Genomic DNA, 20,062 nt, shown 5'->3' with positions numbered 1-20,062 from the left:
AGGGAAATTAGGAGAAAAGGTTGGGGATATTTATTCCCTCTATAACTCTGCAATTCCTTTCCCTCCCTAAACTGCCTATTAAAGTAAATCCTAACAACCTTATTAGCAGGATTGAAAAGGAATTCCCACAGAGTTACATGTGGTCCTAGCAAGACTGCCCTTTCCTGTCTTATAAAACTCTTCATCAACACTACAAACCACCTAAGAGAACAGTTCAGGAAGAAGGCTACAACTTAAATTGATTATACACCTTCCTTTATTCGACGATTGGGACTATTCCATCATACCTTACAACCCTGTTTCCCTCCGTCTCTACATTCAAGGCTCTTAATTCCCTGCATTAGTTCATTATTAGATTTAGCTGTTGATGACAGTAACTTAAACATGATAAAACTTTATTTTCTATCACTTAAAAGGCTAAATAGGACTGATAGGACTCTCTACAAGGTCAAGAATCTTGGTTCCTTCTATCTTGTTGCTGCTATATATATGGTCTTGATGGCATGGCAGGGAGAGGGTTACTCTTAAATTCCAAGTTTTTATTTGCCAATAATGCTGATTTATATAACTTTTATAAGAGGTAGTAGTGTGGATTTTATAAGAGGTAACTCATTTACTTTTCATATTACCACTGTGGGTAACCAATACTGTTGGGTAGAGTTATCTACTCCCCTCAAGATTTAAGTACCAGATTGGGCCACGAGGTTGATGGTGCTGTAATATCCCCATTGGGTTTAAGAATTGTTAATGTCCTATGTGGCTACACCCAGTTTCAAGGGCAGTTGAGAAATGTAATCTTTATTCTGGATGGCCAGGTATGCAGCAAAAATTCAGATTCTTCTACCACAGAAATAGAGATGAATGAAAGAGAACAGCTGGCTGTTTTTACCATCTCCCACCATCTGTCCCAAACTCTTAGCTCTTCACCATTTAAATCCTACTACTCTACCTTTTGGAACTCACAGTATATCATTGGCCAAATCTGTGTTCTCAACCTTTACTCTAAAACTTCGTAGTTTTACCCTTTAACTTCACAGTCTAACTTAAATCTGGTTGTTTCCTAAGGAAACTGCTTTCCTCTTGGCTGTTTCAAATGGAGGCTCTTTTGCCTTCCAGACTCCCATGTGTCAGAAGGCCTTGTTTCTCATTAGTGTTTCTGCACAACTGACTGTCTTCCCCTTTCCTCTCTACAATCCCTTAGTCCCTTTGAGATACGTCTTGTGAGATCAAACTGTTATCTACTCTGCCTTTTTGTAGTCATAGACAGATCTCTTCTTTTTTCCCCGTTCAATGAATGGTATTTTAGCACCTGGGTAACTGTGTCTGTCTCCACCACTATTCTTGTCATTATTCTCAGTGATTTAACATCCTGAAATCAATTCTTCTATCCCCTGGCCTCTCAGTTACCTTGACCTTGGCCACCCACTTTGACAGGCTTAACCTACTTCATCCTTACCAATATCTATACTCTCCCCCAAAATCTGTTTTAAGCATCTCATTGTATATCTCCACTTGTCTTTCTCTAGTTTACTTCCTCTAGAAGCTTAATGCTGACAATTCTTCAGGCTTCAGTAGGACTTCTAGGCCATTGAAGCTACTACCTTTTCAAGTTCTGCTGGGTAGTCTCATCCCATGGCTTTGAACATGATCTTTGTGCTGATAACCCTCAAACTGACATCTCAATGATATCACCAGCTCTGACCTCTTGCTTGACTCCAGACTCGTATATCCAATTTCTCCTTGAATTCTTCATTTGGATATCTAATAGGCACCTTAAACTTAGCATACCCAAAACAGAATTTTTATATCATCCCTTTCAACCTGTTCCTCCCTTAGTTTTCTTCATTTCAGTAAATGGCAACTCTTTTGTACCTGTTGAAACTTTAGAGTCATTTTTGACTCCTCTTTCTCTTAAACTGAATTCATCAACAAATCCTGTGGAATCTTCTTTCAAAATATATTCAGAATATGACTGCTTCATATTATTTGCACCACTACTGCCTTCCTCATCAATCCACTTTCATTTCTCTTCTGGATCATTGAAATACTAACTGGCCTCCCTGCTTCCAGTGTTGCTCATGTTTGCTTTTTTTTGGTCATACCATCCATAGTGTCATCCATAGTGACACTTTAAAAAATGTAAGTCAGATATTATCACTCTACTGGCTTCTCCATTCATTTAGAAGAAAAAAAATGAAGCTTTTATTGTGGTTTTCCCACCTCTATGTGATCTGTGTCCCTCCCTCCTCTTCCCCAATTTCCTGCCATCCCCTTCACTCACTCTGTATTGGCCATACTGGCCTTCGTGATCTGACTTAGCATTAATGATTTAAAAGCATAACTAGCTACTGTATTTAGAAGAGTTTGAAGGGTAAATGTAGGAACAGGAAGATCAGTTCTGGACCTACTGAAATAATTGAGGATGATGGTGGCTTTAGACTTATGATGGTGATACTGAGAAGTGACCAGATTTGGAGTATATTTTGGTAGTTTGGTGATTGGATTTCCTGGGCATATTTTTTCCTCTTAAGTGCCATGAATGTTAACCCACGCTGGACCAAAGACAACTTATAAATGATTTTTAGTAGCAAAGGCATAGTTGCTCCTGTCTTCTCCCTATATAAACTTGCAAAATAGATTTTTCAATACTCTAGAAATTTTCTTTTATTCCCCCTCCCACCCCACCTACCACTGACTAGTCAGATCCTTGGTGACCAAGGCTTTTGGGCAGATAAAAAACACCTCAGTGCATCCCCAGGCAGCTCTGCACTTCCCTGAATTGGCTGTGCTCTAATACTACTTCTCCTTTATTCCTCTATTCAGTCTCACATCAGAATGCCCATATCCTTCATGCAGATGATCTCAGCTAAATAGGATGTATGGGGAAGAGCTTTCTGAGCAAAAGAGAATCTTCCCAATGTTAGGATGCCAGCCTCCTCTTTCTCTGATTCCTTGGTACCACGTTTCTGAATAGTTGCAGATTACTTTCTCATGAAAAACATACTGCATTTACTACTTATATGGGATAATGATTTCTTTTGGTGAGGAATGATTCCTAATTATTATGGATTTCAGCACTTTGAGGTATTTTGATATAGGCTACATCATGCCTTTAAAGTTTCTGAATGTAGTTGTATATTCAGACTATATATATATATTTTTTCTTGTCTATTATGTTGTTTCTTATTTCCAGAATCAACAAGTTATCTGCCTTTATTCTTTTAAAATCCTTATAAGCTGGGTGAATTTGAATTATTGTGAAAAAGCAGCATGTATTTACCTTTTTCCCCCCTCTAATTGAAGGAGGTCTGATAGAAGGAAGGAGTTTTGAGAAAGGTGCTAAAACTCCTAAGGACGAAAAGTGAGCCTTAGAAGTGTGCCTAGGAGAAATTGTTTTCTTGCTCTGGACGCTATACACAGATTCATACTTTTAAAGTTGAACATAAATCTTGTTAAATGAACTGGAGGAGAGAGGTTTCTGACCTTAGCTGCATATTGACTGGATAGAAAACTTCAGATTTTTTTCTGTGGTCTTAACAATTTTCTCCCCATTCTCAAAAATTTATGAGTACAATAAGTGAAAAAGGTGCTTTGAGATAAAGCTGTATTTAGCACCTTGCCAATCTAAAAGTCTTCTGGATTTGAGAGAATGAGAAATTATCTAAGGTAGGCCCACTGAATTCTTATCTATAACTCACACCTTCTTTGATGTAGTTCGCAGTAATTTTCTACTTGGTGAAGAGGATATTTTTCTTTTAATTACACTTTCATTTATTTTTTTCTCTAGGCTAGTGATATTACTCAGAAAGAATCCCACAACTATAAATTGGATTCAGACAATTTAGCATTTTCTTGATTTGTATCTTTTGATAGCATGATTATTTGAGAGAGTGTTACTCTTGTTTTTCTAAATTTTTGTTTGCCATTTACATTGTGATTTTTATATAGCTTTTATAATAGATTTATTACCTCTCTTTTAAATAACTCGCTTATTTTTCACTTTGCCACCATGGCAACCATAACTGTTGGGCAGTGTATCTACCTCCAACAGAACGTAAATCACTAGGTTGATGATGTCATAGTATTCCCATGTGGGTTCTATAACTAAAGCTCAAAATATGTATCTTAGCCCTCGATCAGACCTTTGGAATTTATTTTATTGTGTATCCATTCAACAGGACCAACATTGATCTGCCATTGAACAGTTCCCAGTTTAAAAAATCTTTTGATTAGGTCTCAGGACAGCCCTTGGAAATTATTTACCTGGCCAGATTTAGTGGCGTTCTGTACTTGTAGGACTGTTTTAGGCAGGTTGTAGAGGACTTCTGGCATCCAACCCAAGGCCTCCAGTCACTCACTTGCCAGAATTAGCACACTGACTAGTTTTCTTCCTCTTTCCATGTATTTGTTGCCAGCAGGATTGAAAGTGTTTTGGTGTCCTTGGGGTGCTAAGATGTTTTGTTTACTTTTAATTTTTTGTGTATATATGTTTGTTTTTAATGCAGATTCTATATTTTCCCCCTTTTATTTTTACAGTGAGTACAATCAAGTGGCATTTTAAAATTTTGCTGGAAGGTGGAGACATGAGACTGAAGATATCTCTTTTAAAAGAACCAAAGCATATCCTTTTAATATTTATAAACCTTATTGTGATCACCTTACTATAGTATTATTAAAAGTTTTCTTCTATTTTTGTAGTCTAGTTGGATAATGGATTTTTTTCATTCCTTTATTGGTAGTTTCGCTAAATTGTTTCTGAAATATTTGAGGTCTTGTGTTGCAGGTAATTCTCCAATGCAAACTATTTGCTCTAAATCTTACTTTCAAATTTTTATTGACATTTTTCTTACGCTACTTAAGTACTACTACTATACTTAAGTACATAAAAAACAGTTTTTGTTTAGTCTAATAAAATCTTAAAGAGAAGTTTTTTAAAAATCAAATAATTTATCTGTTGGTATGATCTATTATGTTTTCATTGAGTTCTGCTCTATTTCTTCTTACAATAAAGTGGAGGGTAAGCTGGGGAAATCTGAGCAGTTAGACCTTTATTATTTCACATGGGAAGGGGGCAATTATAAATATTTCTCAAACGCATGACCTTATATTTTGTCAGCAAGAACTCCCAGTTATGTGTCAGGAATATATGATAGGCCCCTTTACCTTCATTCTTAGTTATTTAGACCAGTGCTTCTAAAAGTATCATCTGTGGACTTTATGGCAGGTCTGTGAAGGGATAAGTAAAGAAATTGAAGGTAAGAAGGAAGAAATTTTTGTAGCAATTTGATAGTCACAACATCCAAATATAAGATCATTTTTCTAGTAATTCATTTTTATTTTATCTTAGAAAATGTTGATCTGTAACAGATTTGAAATAAAGAAAAATAGGATCCTTCAGAGATAGAGAAGCACTGTTTTAGACATTTGATCAAACGCTTTGAATTAATATTGTCTTGTCTGCTTCTTTTACCGTTTGAGTGAAGATATAATTCCTTTTATTTCTCCTTAAATCATTTTTATTCTCTTTTAAAAGTGTGCCCCCAGGAGTTCATGCTGCTTACAATCTTTTAGATTTCTGACTATGTCTATTGTCTGCTTTTACCTGTTCAAGCTGAAGAATAACAGTCTTTTTAGACTTTCTTATTCTGACAGTCCTCTCATTTCTCCTGTAATTTTAGTTAACTTATTAGTTTGAAGACATGTCACGTATGTCTGATGTGTACTTACATCAGTTTTTATGAGGATAAGCTTAGTATTTTTTGTTTTGGGGCGTGTGTGTATGTGTGTTTTCTTTCTTTCTAGATTATGCCTGACACTCTCCCTTTTTAAAGGTTTTACCTAACATTGTTTAAGCTATAGCAATTATACTGGAAGAATTTTTTTCAGTAATGGTCTAATGGGACATCCAGATCCTTTTGTTTAGATTCTACTTTGAATTCTGAGTATTCCAATGCCACTTTATTACCTATTTGTGCAGTCTCTTAAGAACTCTCCATAATTTCTTTTTTACCTTTTTGGTTATTTTGCTTAATCTATCATATTTTGAAGTATTAAAAAAAATCTTAGAACATCCCAGAATAATTTGGCACATAGTCTCTTTCTTTTTCCTTAGAGTTTACTGATTGCTTGGATGAGCCAGTAGAAAGCATTGGTGAGAAGAGAAGGCAGTAAAATGATTATACAATAACAACAAAAGAGCAAACAACCCAACCAGGATAATGTGGTAATATACAAATCCACATATAAGCAGGAGAAAGCATCTCAAAAATGACAAACTGAAGTGCCTTCTCTAGATACACAACTCTGCTAGGGTAAGCGATCTGTTCTGATGGTGGAAGTGAGGGCTACTTGAACACCTCAGTTTATAGAAATCCACTTGATAAATCAGAGACTGAAAAAACAGGTTAAAGTAAGAATTTTAGGGTTCATATCTTATCCATATTACCTTGTAGGTACAGTAAATTGTAATTGAATTACTTCCTGAATTTAATGTCAGGAAATTTGGTAGGATTTTAGTTTCAGCTGTTAAGCTGTACATTTTTTCCTAGGTGAATTATTATAATGTGTCATTTAAGCAGGTATTTTACTGTTAGATTTCAGTCTTTTTTTCTTTTGTCTTTTTTTTTTATAAATTTACTTATTTAATTTTGGCTGTGTTGGCTCTTCATTGCTGCTCACAGGCTTTCTCTAGTTGTGGTGAGCGGGGGCTACTCTTCATTGCAGTGTGCGGGCTTCTCATTGTGGTGGCTTCTCCCGTTGAGGAGCACAGGCTCTAGGCGTGCAGGCTTCAGTAGTTGTGGCTTGCGGGCTCTAGAGCACAGGCTCAGAAGTTGTGGCACACGGGCTTAGTTGCTCTGCAGCATGTGGGATCTTCCCGGACCAGGGCTCGAACCCGTGTCCCCTGCACTGGGAGGCAGATTCTCAACCACTGCGCCACTAGGGAAGTCCCGTCAGTCTTATTTTAACACTTGATTTTTGAAAACTTTTATCAAAATAATACATGCTTATTCTAATAGCTTAAATGAAACAGATATATGTAAATAAAAAAAGCATAGTTCCCTTTTCTCCCCACTTATTTCCCAATGGGTTAGAGTCGATCCTTTCATTCCTTTTGTTCTGTTAGATGTTTTTGTATCTTTTGCCTCATTTATGGAATACTTTGTAACACAATTTAACATTTTTCATATAGTCAAATCTTTCTTTTTTTCTCTTTTGGCACCTGGGTTTATCTTGCTTTCCATTCTTCTTACAACTGTTTTGATAGATGCTTATTTTCCTTTCCTTATATGGAAAAAATATGAAAGTCATAAAATGAAAAATAGGCTTAGAAGCTTGAAACATTTGGCCCTATTTTATACTCTTCTTATAATCTGCATCTGCAAAATATTGTATTTATTAAGACTGAAGACTTTTGTGTGTGTTTTATATCTCCTTAACATGGTGACACATCAAGAATTAGTAAGCTGTGTGGGCTGGAATACTGCTGAAGAACTGTATTCATGTAGTGATGATCACCAGATAGTGAAGTGGAACTTGTTAACTAGTGAAACAAGTCAAATAGTAAAGCTGCCTGATGATATTTACCCAATAGATCTTCACTGGTTTCCGAAAAGTTTAGGCATAAAGAAACAAACTCAAGCAGAAAGCTTTGTTCTCACAAGTTCTGATGGTAAGTTTTAAATAAATGTTATATGCTAATCTTTATACTTAAAAGACATAACATTTTAGTATGACATGTTTTGAATTGTTTATCCATTTCCTATGTAGTCAGTTTGTCTGTGTATAGGCTATAAAACTGTTGTCATAGAAGAAGGTGAATTAAACTGGCATATACTGGGATTGAATCTGAACCTCTGGCTTTACTATTTTCTGTGCTCGCAGGTATTGTTAGGCTTTTATCAGTTTTGGTTTCTAATTTTGTCAAATTTAACTGTATAACATAACCACACTAAAAATAGATGGTACAACACACACTCATTTAGTAAGCTATCAAATATAGTCTTTATTTTCTAGTACATGTTAATTTCTACTTACAGAGCTGGAGATTAATTTGACCATAGTTTTATTATTGGTGAGTAAAAAGCATGATTATTCTATTTTTTAAGGAAATGTTTTAATTTTCCTAGAAATAACTTGAACTGTTTTTCATCTGTATTACACTTTACCTACTATATCAGTTAAGAGTACATTCATCAAAAGTAACAGAAACTTACTCGGCTAACTTATTCACAGATGGAGTTTTCTGGTTTACCTAACTCCAGAGGTAGATCTTTAAGCACAGCTGCATGAGACCCCTATTCTTTTTTTTTTTTAAATAACACATATACAACCCCTTGAGATTTTATTTATTTATTTTTTTTTTATTTATTTTGCTGCATTAGGTCTTAGTTGTGGCATGTGGGATCATTGTTGCGGCACGCGGGATCTTGCGGCATGCGGGATCTTTCATTGCGGTGTGTGGGCTTCTCTCTAGTTGTGGTGTGCAGGCTCTTTAGTAGTGGCGCGCAGGCTCCAGAGTGTGCAGGCTCAGTAGTTGCAGCACGTGGGCTCTCTAGTTGTGGCGCACAGGCTCTACAGCGCGCAGGCTTAGTTGCCCCACAGCATGTGGGAACTTTGTTCCCCGACCAGGGATCAAACCCGCATCCCCTGCATTGGAAGGTGGATTCTTAACCACTGGACCACCAGGGAAGTCCCCAGGCCCCTATTCTTGCCATCTCTTGGATAGACTGGCCCCAAAAGGGGAGCGTGATGACAGCCAGCAGCCCAAGGCTTACCCTACAGGAAAAGAAAAGTCAGCAGAGAGAGTGCTTCTTCCTCAATATCACTTGCAGTCAACATGCAGAGAGGTCCTGGACAAGCTTGGGTCACGTGCCCGTCACTGAGTGAATCATTTTAGTCAAGGGACTGGGACATTGATTGACAGAGCATGGCAGGCCTTAGGCCACCGTGGAAAGGGAAAGAGAAGAGGGCTTTTGTAGCCAGAATAGGAAAGGGATGTTATGGCAAACAATCACATCAGATTCTAATTCTTTTACATGTAATTTTTAAACTTAGTTTTCTGAATATTGATTAAATGAGATATTGTGTGAAAGTATTTGGTACCGTGCCTAGCGCTTACAAGATTGACTCTGAGCACAGCTAGAATTTAGTTTACCTCTTATGATAAAATGAAGGGTTGACTTTAAAAAAAGCTTTTAATTTTATTATAATTTCACATTTATAGAAAGGTTGCAAGAATTGTACAAATAACTGCTGCATATCCTTTATCCAGATTCACTAGTTGTTAACATTTTGTCCCATATACTTTATCATTGCTGGTCTTTTCTCTCTCTTTCTCTCTTTCTCTCTCTCTCCCCCCTGCCTCCCCCCACCCCCCACATATACTTTTTTCTGAAACATTTGAGAGTAATTTATAGATATGCCATCTTAACCGTAAATACTTCAATGCATTTCCTAAGAATAAGGATTTTCTGTTACTTAACCACAATACATTGATCAAAATCAGGAAATTTAACATTGATGTAATACTGTTATCTAATCTACAGTTTATATTCAAATTTTAACAGTTGTCCTAATGATATCTTTTATAGAAATTTGTTTTTTTCTGGTACAGAATAACACATTGTTTTGTCATATCTCTCGAGCCTCCTTTAATCTGGAGCAACCCCTCAATTTTTCTTTTATGATCTCCACTGTTTTGAAGAATACAGGCCTGTTATTTTTACAGAATGTCCTTCAATTCATGTTTGTCTGATGTTTCTTCATGATTAAATCCAGTTACACATTTTTAGCAGCAGTACTCAGGGCATCAGATTGGAAGATTCATGATGCTGATTTGACCCATTATTGGTGACTTTAACTTTGATTATTTTGAAAGGTTGTGTTCACTAAATTAATCTAGTGTAAAGTTAATGTTTTTCCCTTTTAATAAATAATTTCTGAAAGGATATTTTCAGACTATATAAAAATATTCTCTTCCTCCTCAGATTTCCTCCCACTGTCTTGGCATCTATTGATGTCTCTTGGCTGAATCATTTATTACTAAGATTGTTGCCAAATGGTGATTTTTTTTAACTCCATAATTTCTTTTATATTGATTTGTTGGTATTTTACTGCAAGGAAGAGCCTTCTGTCTCCTGCCCATTTATTTATTTGTTTACTTAGATTAGACTCATAGATTCTTATTTTATTTCTTGAGCATCCTATTACTACCATTAAAAATTTTTGATGTTACAATTGTCCCAGATTTGGCCAGTGCGAGCTCCATGAAGCCAGCTCAAATGAATTTTCTTTTTACCTGGGGGGTATGTTTCCCCACCATCTTTTGAGCACTTCTTTGCTGGCACAAGATGTTCCAGGCTCATTTTGTGCTTTCCCAGTCCCAGCTTCCAAATCAGCTGTTTCTCCAAGGAGACTTTTTCTTTTCTGGGTGCTTAATGGTATTTAAAAGCCAAGATGAGTGTGCCAGGTATGCTCATTTCAATGGGATGTGTTTACTTCAAGGTCCTTTCACAGGACAGAGCTAAGAAATACGAATAGAAATGTGTATTAAAATATACAAATCTACAGCAATTTCTTCCTCCCTCCCTCCCTCTCTTCCTTTGCTTCCTTCCCCTTTCTCCCTTCCTTCCTTTCCATGATAAAAATCATGAGTTCATTCTGATACCGCCAATTCTAATTAAGCACCACAGGGTTAATTCTAGTCTTTTTTCCCCATACTTGGAAACAGTGAGGAAGCTTGGCTCCCATTACTCTCAATATATTTACTTACTTGTTTAACTTTACAATACACAGCACGTTGTTTCAGAATTGCTAATCCATACTATTGCAAAAAAAAATAGAGTTTAATATTTTATTGTTGTTTTTATCTCTACACTGAGGATATAGGGTCAAGGATATAGAGTCAAAGTCTTGTGTTCAAAGTTACTTGGCATTTCCCCCCTACTAGTGTTGTTGCTATTCATTTAAAATATAGTTAAGTGTATTTATTTCTGTTTGTTTTCCATTTAAGGTCTCATCTCCCCATCCTTGTTGATTTGATTATTTTTTAAATATGTAAAATATTACATGGATGGTTCCACAAAGTCAAAACTATATAAAAAATATACTCAGCAATGTCACTACTCCTACCCACCCAATCCCATACACCCTAGTTTTATTTATTCCCTGTATGTAACCAATCCCTTTGGTTCTGGTTTATCCTTTCTTGTTTCTTTTAGCAAAAAGAAACAAAAACATGTATATTTTCTCATTTCACCTTTTTTTTATTACATAGAAGGTGGCATACCATATATTTTCTTTTTTTTTTTAACTTTTTATTTATTTTTGGCTGCGTTGGGTCTTTGTTGCTGCACGCGGGCTTTCTCTAGTTGCAGCGAGCGGGGACTATTCTTCATTGTGGTCCACGGGCTTCTCATGGTGGCTTCTCTTGTTGCAGAGCATGGGCTCTAGGCCCGCAGGCTTCAGTAGTTGCAGCATGTGGGCTCAGCAGTTGTGGCACGCAGGCCCTAGAGGACGCGGGCTTCAGTAGTTGCAGGGCATGGGTTCAGTAGTTGTGGCGCTTGGTCTCTAGGGCACGCAGGCTTCAGTAGCTGTGGCGCTCAGTAGTTGTGGTGCACGGGCTTAGTTGCTCTCTGGCATGTGGGATCTTCCTGGACCACGGATTGAACCCGTGTCCCCTGCACTGGCAGGTGGATTCTTAACCACCGAGCCACCAGGGAAGTCTACCATATATTTTCTTTTCATTTTCCTTTTTAAAGTCAATAGTGTATGAAGATTGACCTGTATCTGATGAATATGGACAGTAAATATAGTTAGTCTTGATAATTTCTGTTATCTGAGTGTTTCCCTGATTTATTAAGACTACTTAGGTACACTTAACTAAAGAATAGCTGTTTGGGTCTCTATTTCACATTGGCTTTAGGTAAAATACTTTCTGATAGGGAAAAAAGTCTAAAATAAGACAGATATCATTTAAAGATAAATTTGCAAGATTAAAAGTGGAAAAATATATTATGACTCTTGAGAAACTATAGTGTTTACTTTCTTTAGGTTTACTACAAAAACAAACAAACAAACAAACAAATAAGGTAACATAACATGCTACAACTAGATGTAGGAAGAAGAGAGAACCAAAGCAGGGTAGTTGAGTATTTTCTCTTAGGCTGGGATGAGGAATATCTGGGATCTTGTGAAAGTGAAGGCAAAGGATGATAGTTCAAAGAAAAGAAGTAGAAGAGTAAGACAAGAAACAGAATCCAGAAATGTTCAAAAAAACAGAAAAAGAGGGCTTCCCTGTTGGCGCAGTGGTTGAGAGTCCGCCTGTCGATGCAGGGGACACGGGTTCGTGCCCTGTCTGGGAGGATCCCACGTGCCGCGGAGCGGCTGGGCCCGTGAGCCATGGCCACTGAGCCTGTGCGTCCGGAGCCTGTGCTCCGCAACAGGAGAGGCCACGGCAGTGAGAGGCCCGCGTACGGAAAAAAAAACCAAACAAAAACAAACAAACAAACAACAAAACAGAAAAAGAAATGTTCAAAAAAAAAAAGAAAGTGGATGCTATTGAAAGGTGGTCGGTCAAGGTGTTTCTTGCCAGATAAACATCTGAGATCATTTTATGTATCAATGCTGTATTCTCTGTTAATCAAATACTATAAAAATATTATTTTGGCTTAAAAAATATATAATATGAGATCCACCCTCTTAATAAATTTTTAAGTGTACAGTGCAATATTTAATAATATAATTTTTGTATAAGCACAATATTGTATAACAGATCACTAGGACTTTTTCATTTTGTATGATGTTAACCCAGTACTTAAAAAATTCTTTTTCAAAATTTAGTTCTTTGTCTAAGAGGTTCCCTCTTCTAGTTGGCACCAACTCTCTTCTCTTGATTTTTCTCCCCCAAGGCTGGCAAAAATGGTTACGGCTTTTGAGTTTGTTCATCACTCCTCCAGTGTTCCCTTTGTCATACCCACTCCATCTTCTGTGTTAGTGGTAACATTCAAAAAAGATCCATGGGATTTGGGCACAGGTCCTGAAATACATAAAGCAAACTTTTGCCAAGTATTTTGTCTCACCAATAATTCTCTCTTCAACATTATTACTTCTTTTTGAATATTTCATGCAGCTGTATCCTACTTTTTAGAGGAGATATTTCTTTCTTTGACAATGTATTGCAAGATTTACATTTAAAAAAGAATGATTTAAAATGCATTAGGGGAGCTGCTATGTAAAGGAATTCTGGTATAAAATCTTTTGTAAAGCCAGTAAATACTCCTTAAGTTATATTTAGTGAAAGTTGAATATTTTTATACATTGTATTAGGTATCTTAAAGTAATCCTCATATTCTCTTATTAGTTAATATGTACATTTAAAATCCCACTTTAAAAAGCATATATGTGTTCATTTCTTTCTGTCAGAAGTTAGTGGTTACCGATCTCTGGCTTTTTGCAACCATCTGCCAAAACTTTTCTGCTATTAAGCAGTCTGCAAAAGTGCTCGTGTGACCTTTTTCCTAGCACCCTATTTCAAGCCTTCTCATGTTTCCATAGACATTTCTTAAGGCATTTCTAACTTTAAGAAATGTGTTTCATGTAATTTTAATCTACTCACTCTGTTCTTTTTCCCTTTTATAACTTTGCGGTACGCGGGCCTCTCACTGTTGTGGCCTCTCCCGTTGCGGAGCACAGGCTCCGGACGCGCAGGCTCAGCGGCCATGGCTCACGGGCCCAGCCGCTCCACAGCATGTGGGATCTTCCCGGACCAGGGCACGAACCCGCGTCTCCTGCATCGGCAGGCGGACTCTCAACCACTGCGCCACCAGGGAAGCCCTGGTCTAGCATTTTTAAAAGGTTATAGAAAAGCTGGAGAGAAGAACCAAAATAGTTAAAAGGATAACTGTTTTTTTAAAAATTTTTGATATATTTAGTTTTATATTTATGCTTTACTCTGGGGGTGCTAGTCAAGCAATTTGTAACAATCAAACTACAAAGACCAAAGATTTATTGAGTGTCAAATCTGTGCAAAGAGTTGGCCTTAGTTGTTCCAGTATGTGTCTTCTGTGAGGTCATGGGAAGCAAGAATAATTTCAGCACTTGTCAGAAATTCAGTATTCGATGTTTTAGGATAAGAAATATCGGTGATCAAAAATACATAAAATTTCTAAAATACAAAGAAAAGAAAAATTTTTGGACCCTTCATTTCAGGTTCAGGAGCTACTTGGTTAATAATCTCTTTGGTGATAGATTCATTCGTTACATGCAACAATTTAGTATGTGGATATTTTGTGCTAGGCGATATGCTAACATTTAGTGAAACAGGTTTGGATAAAGTAAATAATGGCCACTCACTATATGTCATCTTTATAGTTTCCTCTTGAGATTTTTTCCCCTTGTATTTTCTTTCTAAAGCAATGCATTAAAAAAAGTATATCCAAATTAATTTTAGGTTAGTATCATAAAGAGTGTAATAGCACAGTTGAATTCAAAGTAATCTTGTTAGGGCTTCCCTGGTGGCGCAGTGGTTGAGAGTCCGCCTGCCGATGCAGGAGACACGGGTTCGTGCCCCGGTCTGGGAAGATCTCACATGCCGTGGAGCGGCTGGGCCCATGAGCCATGGCCGCTGGACCTGCGCGTCCGGAGCCTGTGCTCCGCAACAGGAGAGGCCACAACAGTGAGAGGCCCACGTACCGCAAAAAAAAAAAAAAAATAATAATAATCTTGTTACATTGAAAAATAACCCAGAGGTAAATATAAAATTAAAAGGAAGATATGAGGAAAAGTAGATGGCGCTAGTGGGTGGTTAGATGAAGGAAAGGGGCAATTTATTGATGAGGGCCTAGAAAATGAATGATGGGAAAAGACAGCTCTCAGATTGAATGAGAAAGAAAAGAATGTCAAAGTAGTCTTTTTTTTTTTTAAGTTGCTAAGTATGGTTACTGAGTTGGTAAATTTAACAAATGCTGCTTACGTAAAGCACTATTGCAAATAAAAATATGACTAAGACATGGCCTTCTGAAAAGAATCACAGTCCAATAAAAAAATGCTGCAACAGAGCTACAAATATTGTGCAATGTGTGTAAAAAGGGAGAATGACTTTATTGATGGGAATAGGTTGGTGGTCAGTGAAATAACCACAGGGTGCTAAGTGTAAAATATTTTAAAGCCATCTGTATTAGAGCTCTCCAGAGAAATGTTTTAAAGCCATCTAAAGCGTCTGACTTATTACATATGTATTTTTAATGGATTGTTAATATTTGTCCAGAATCTTGAAAAGCCTTAAGTTAAAAATGAATTCAAACAAAATAAATCCTCTGAGGCAAAATTTGATTAAGCAAGCCACATTATTCTTTTGCTACAAAAAATATATACTTTTTTTTGATTTGGGGAAAAGTTTCTAATTTTACTGTACAGTTGTCCCTCTGTATCCAAGGGGGTTTGGTTCCAGGACCCCTGTAGATACTAAAATCCACAGATGCTCAAGTCCTTTATATAAAATGGCATAGTATTTGCACATAACGTACACACATCCTCCCGCATATTTTAAATCATCTCTAGACTACTTATAATACCTAATACAGTATAAATGTTGTGTAAATAGTTGTAAATACAATGTAAATGCTATGTAAATAGTTGCTGGTACAGGGTAAATTCAAGTTCTGCTTTTGGAGCTTTCTGGTTTTTTGTTTTTATTTATTTATGTATTTTTAAAATCAATTAGTTGAGTCCAAGAATGCAGAACCCTTGGATGTGGAGGACCAACTGTACTTAATTATTTTATTACAAACTATATATTATTAGACTTCATGATCATTCAAAACCACACTGATTATCTTTTTGGCTTCCTGTAGCACTTATTCTTTGTACAGTTGATTTGTTCCCTTGACATCTCTTATATAGTTTGCTTAGGTCCTTTGAAGTTGTAAGCCTTTTGCTGTTTGCCTATATATGTGTGAACTTTTTGAGAACAGCAACTAAGTAACTTGCTTCTTTTTGTCTACCTGGTGCCTGGTACAGTGTAAAATCAAATAAGGCAAGAATTTGAAAATTTGGGATTATCAGTTATTAAATTAGTTAAACAAGGAGGCCTTTAGACTTGAGGTGACTCTAATGCTGTATACCTCTGCAAACCAAAATCTAAGCCTGTAAATGAATGCTTCAAGATTATGAAATTGAAACCTAAGGACAACCAATCACAAACAGCCAACCAGGCTTTAAGTTGTAGTCAATCAATAGTATCCTTACTTTACTTCTGCCTTTTCTCTATAGAAGTCTCTCCCTGAGCTCCTGTCAGTGGAAGGTTCCTAACCACTTAAAGTTTGGCACTGCTGGATTGGAATTGATTTCTGCACAAAGTCCAGTTTTTGTTTTTGTTTTGTTTTTTTGCCAGCGTGGCTTTTGGGATCTTAGTTCCCCTACCAGGGATCGAACCTGGGCCCCCTGCAGTGGAAGAGAGGAGCCCTAACCATTGGACCACCAGGGAATTCCCCAAAACTCAATATTTTTTAATATGCTTCAGTTTATCTTTTAACACCATTTAACTATCTTGGTTCCTCTCCTCTACACCTTTCCTAACTTTTCTATAGCCTGTTTTTAAGGAAAAAAAAGCAAGACTGCAAAGTTCTGCTTAAATAGAAGGCTTTCTTGACATTCCTCTTGGCCCTCTTTGACCATATCCCAGCAGAATTTTATTGTCCCTCTGAACTATCTTAGTATCATATATATATTTCTGTCACACCACTTGTTTCAAGGTTGTATAATTTTGTTTTTGTGCCTGTTTCCCAATGGATTTGAGTGTCCCTTGAGAGTCAGAATAATTATATTATTTGCCCTGGTATCTCCCATGCCTAGCACTATGCTAACTAGTCTACTAGTAGATACTCAACAGATGTTTGTTGATTGGATAAATTAATTTAATAAAATAGATTTCTCAAGTTTAATTTCTTTTAGGCAAATTTCATCTGATTTCTAAGTTAGGAAGAGTGGAAAAAAGTGTGGAAGCTCACTGTGGAGCAGTACTTGCTGGACGATGGAATTATGAAGGAACAGCATTAGTTACAGGTAGGTTATCTGCAAAAATGACATTTAAAATGAAATTTTTAAAGAAAAATTTCCAAAGGAACAGAATATTTTCATTTAGCAATAGTGTCTTTCATTGTCTAATAGCAAATAATTGGCACAGTATTGATCTAGACTGCTATATAATGTTATCATTCAGAGTGTCATATTAGTTTTCCTATATGGCTTATGAAGAATGTTCTGTCAAGAAGGTTTTGGAATGGTCAAGTGTGGGGTAAATAAAACTTTTAATTCTTTAAAATTCTAAAATTTAAAATATTCTCATTTAACTTTACTCCCCTTCCATCTCTTTTCCATCTCCTGCCCTACTGCAGGGATTCTCATCTTCACCTATCATATTAGTTATCTATTATTGCATAACAAGTTATCCGAAAAGTTAGTGACTTAAAATAGTAAACATGTATTATCTCACAGTTTCTGTGAGACAGGGAACAGTTTAGTTGGGTGGTTCTGTCTCAGAATCAAGAAGTTGGATGGGGCTGCAGTTATATGAAGCCCCATTGGGGCTGGAGGATCTGCTTCCAAGATGGCTCACTCACATGGCTGTTGGCAAGAGGTCTTACTTCCTCTATGGCTGTTGCAGGAAGCCTTACTTAGCTCCTTACAACATGGGCCTCTCCATAGGGCTGCTTGAGTGTTCTAACAACGTGACAGCTGGAGCTTCTCCCTGAGTGAGTGATCCAAGAGAGAGCAAGATGGAAGACACAATATATTTTATGACCCACCATTGGAAGTCATACTCCATCATTTCCACCATATTCTATTAGAAGCAAGTCACTAAGTATAGACCAAACTGAAGGAGAAAGGAGAGAGAAGTTAAGCTTCACTTCTTAAAAGAAGGAATAACAAAGAATTTGTGGATATATTTTAAAACCACCACACCTATCCCCTGGGCCTTCTGTAGGACTTTTATCAGTGAGTTTCTCTTCTCTTGCCTGTTTTTTCGACTTCTCCTTTTCCAGTGTTTTTTTTCTTTCCCTTTTTTTTTTTCAGCATATAAATGTGTTCAGATGTCATTCATCTTGAAAATTGAGAAAAAAGAAATAAAAATCCCTCCTTTAACAAATAATTCTAGCTACAACTTCCTCTTTCTTTCTTTCCCATCAGGCAAACTGTTCAAAAGAGTAGTTTATTACTTCACTCCATTCAGTCCCCAACTCACTGGAATTTGGCTGTAACTCTTCTAATTACACTGAAAACACTTTTCTTAGAATTCTAGGATGGAGACCTCAGTGAAAATGAAAGCATTATTTCAATAATATACTCATAAGTCTTCTAAGATTAAAGGAAAAAAATAATTTTGTCATTGAAGTCAGGCTACTTTGATAAAATTGTTTCAAAGTAATTTCAGTTAAATTTTATATTTAGGAAGCAGTGATATCTAAGTAGAGTAACTCGTGTCTGAATTTTAAATGTGCATTAAGTGTAGATACTGCTGATTTTTATATGTAAATTTAATGTTTGCATTTATTTCCTATAGATAAAAAATCAATTCTTTTCTCTTTATAGTTGGAGAAGATGGACAAATAAAAATCTGGTCAAAGACTGGAATGCTAAGATCAACTTTAGCTCAGCAAGGTATGTATTATAATCAATTAAATGTCTTTGCATTTTCCTGTAAAAATAGTCTAATATAGTTAGTCTAATATAGTTCCTCAGGCTGATTTTGGTCAGGTTCAAAACCTGAAATCTCTTATTTCTATTTACACTTTTTCTTCTTACTTTCATGTTGCCTGATGGGCCATGGTAACTGTATTGTTTGAGCCAAGAAATATAAGACCCACTCAAACGCTTTTTCTTTGTTGGTGAATCTATATAAATGGAGTTATAGGCTAATGATTCTTTTTAAAATAATTCTGAAGCATCATGAGCATATCCTATCTAGAACAGGATTGGGTGTCTAGTTAAGTAAATAATAATAATAGAAAACACTGAGTATCTCCTTACTTAAAAAGTTCTAATTATATCATAATAATAGCACCCTTTCTAAATTATGTTGTACATCTATACTAATGGAGGGGAACAGATACTCTTATGATTCAAAACTTGGTAAACTACAACTACTTAGAGCAGCAGCTTGGTTTTCCATGTTCATTGGGAAGAAGTGCCCATAAAGTCAATCCAGTGGTCATACCTGTTGGGATTTAGATTACATATGATTTTTTTCCATGTAGCAGATTTATTTTCCAAATTAGGTTTACTTAGGAACAATAAAGCAGTTTTAATGTTGTCCTGAGCCCATATCAGCTGATCTTCAGAGACAGGCTGCCAAAAAGTTTGCAGGTTATTCTTCAGAAGTATATGATAAAGTCATTTTGTGAAGCATCTCTAACAACTGACTTCCAAAAATTTCCAGATTTCATTTTTTAACTCATGTTTACTCTTAGGATATGTTAAAATAGTTACATTTCTTTAGCTACACATCAACCAAATGTTAGCAAAGGTAACCATAAGTAATAGGTAGTGGTTATCTCCTGAGGTTAAATCTTTGGTACAGATGGTCTCCAAATAGAATATTTATCCGTGAGTGGAAAATTTAGAGTTCATAGAAACATTCATCAGTAAATTTGTTAGGGAAAGATGTCAATTTATTGTTGCTTTAGTAATAAAGTATACCTTTAGAAAATACATTTTATTTTAATCTTCTAGTAGGCATGGGCATTTACTTTTGGCTTTATAATTTTTGTTAGAGCTAATTATTTGGCATTCTTACCTTATGATGTCTGACTTATGAGCAGCTACACAATTCGTTTAGAGATCATCACCACCCCCTTGGAGATGGGGCTGCAGTTCTTTTCAGCTGTTGCTGCTACTGAGACATATCCTTTTTTCCTTTCTTTTCTCTTTTGCTAAATATGTTGTCTATAGAAGACACAGATCTTCAGAGAAATTTTGAAAGCTTATCTCATTACTCATTATAATAATCTGAATTCTTGCCTAAGATCCTTCACCACTGTCCCCGTACAGCTCCTTCTCTTTTTTA

At 36.3% G+C, this 20,062-nt stretch overlaps 1 protein-coding gene across 1 annotated transcript in view; it reads left to right on the top strand.

The window, feature by feature from the left end:
• The first annotated feature begins 4,583 nt into the window (after positions 1 to 4,583).
• Positions 4,584 to 20,062, top strand: part of IFT80 (intraflagellar transport 80) — a 95,006-nt gene continuing 79,527 nt past the window's right edge. Inside the window, exons 1-4 of the mRNA XM_065876747.1 lie at positions 4,584 to 4,620; positions 7,448 to 7,669; positions 16,951 to 17,061; positions 18,589 to 18,657. Coding sequence (XP_065732819.1) covers positions 4,584 to 4,620; positions 7,448 to 7,669; positions 16,951 to 17,061; positions 18,589 to 18,657 — 439 coding nt within the window. The remainder of the gene's footprint in view (positions 4,621 to 7,447; positions 7,670 to 16,950; positions 17,062 to 18,588; positions 18,658 to 20,062) is intronic.

Source organism: Phocoena phocoena, chromosome 4 (assembly GCF_963924675.1).
Source record: "Phocoena phocoena chromosome 4, mPhoPho1.1, whole genome shotgun sequence".
NCBI lineage: Eukaryota > Metazoa > Chordata > Mammalia > Artiodactyla > Phocoenidae > Phocoena > Phocoena phocoena.
Note: the sequence above shows the minus strand (reverse complement) of the source record. Positions and strands in the feature narration are given on the sequence as shown.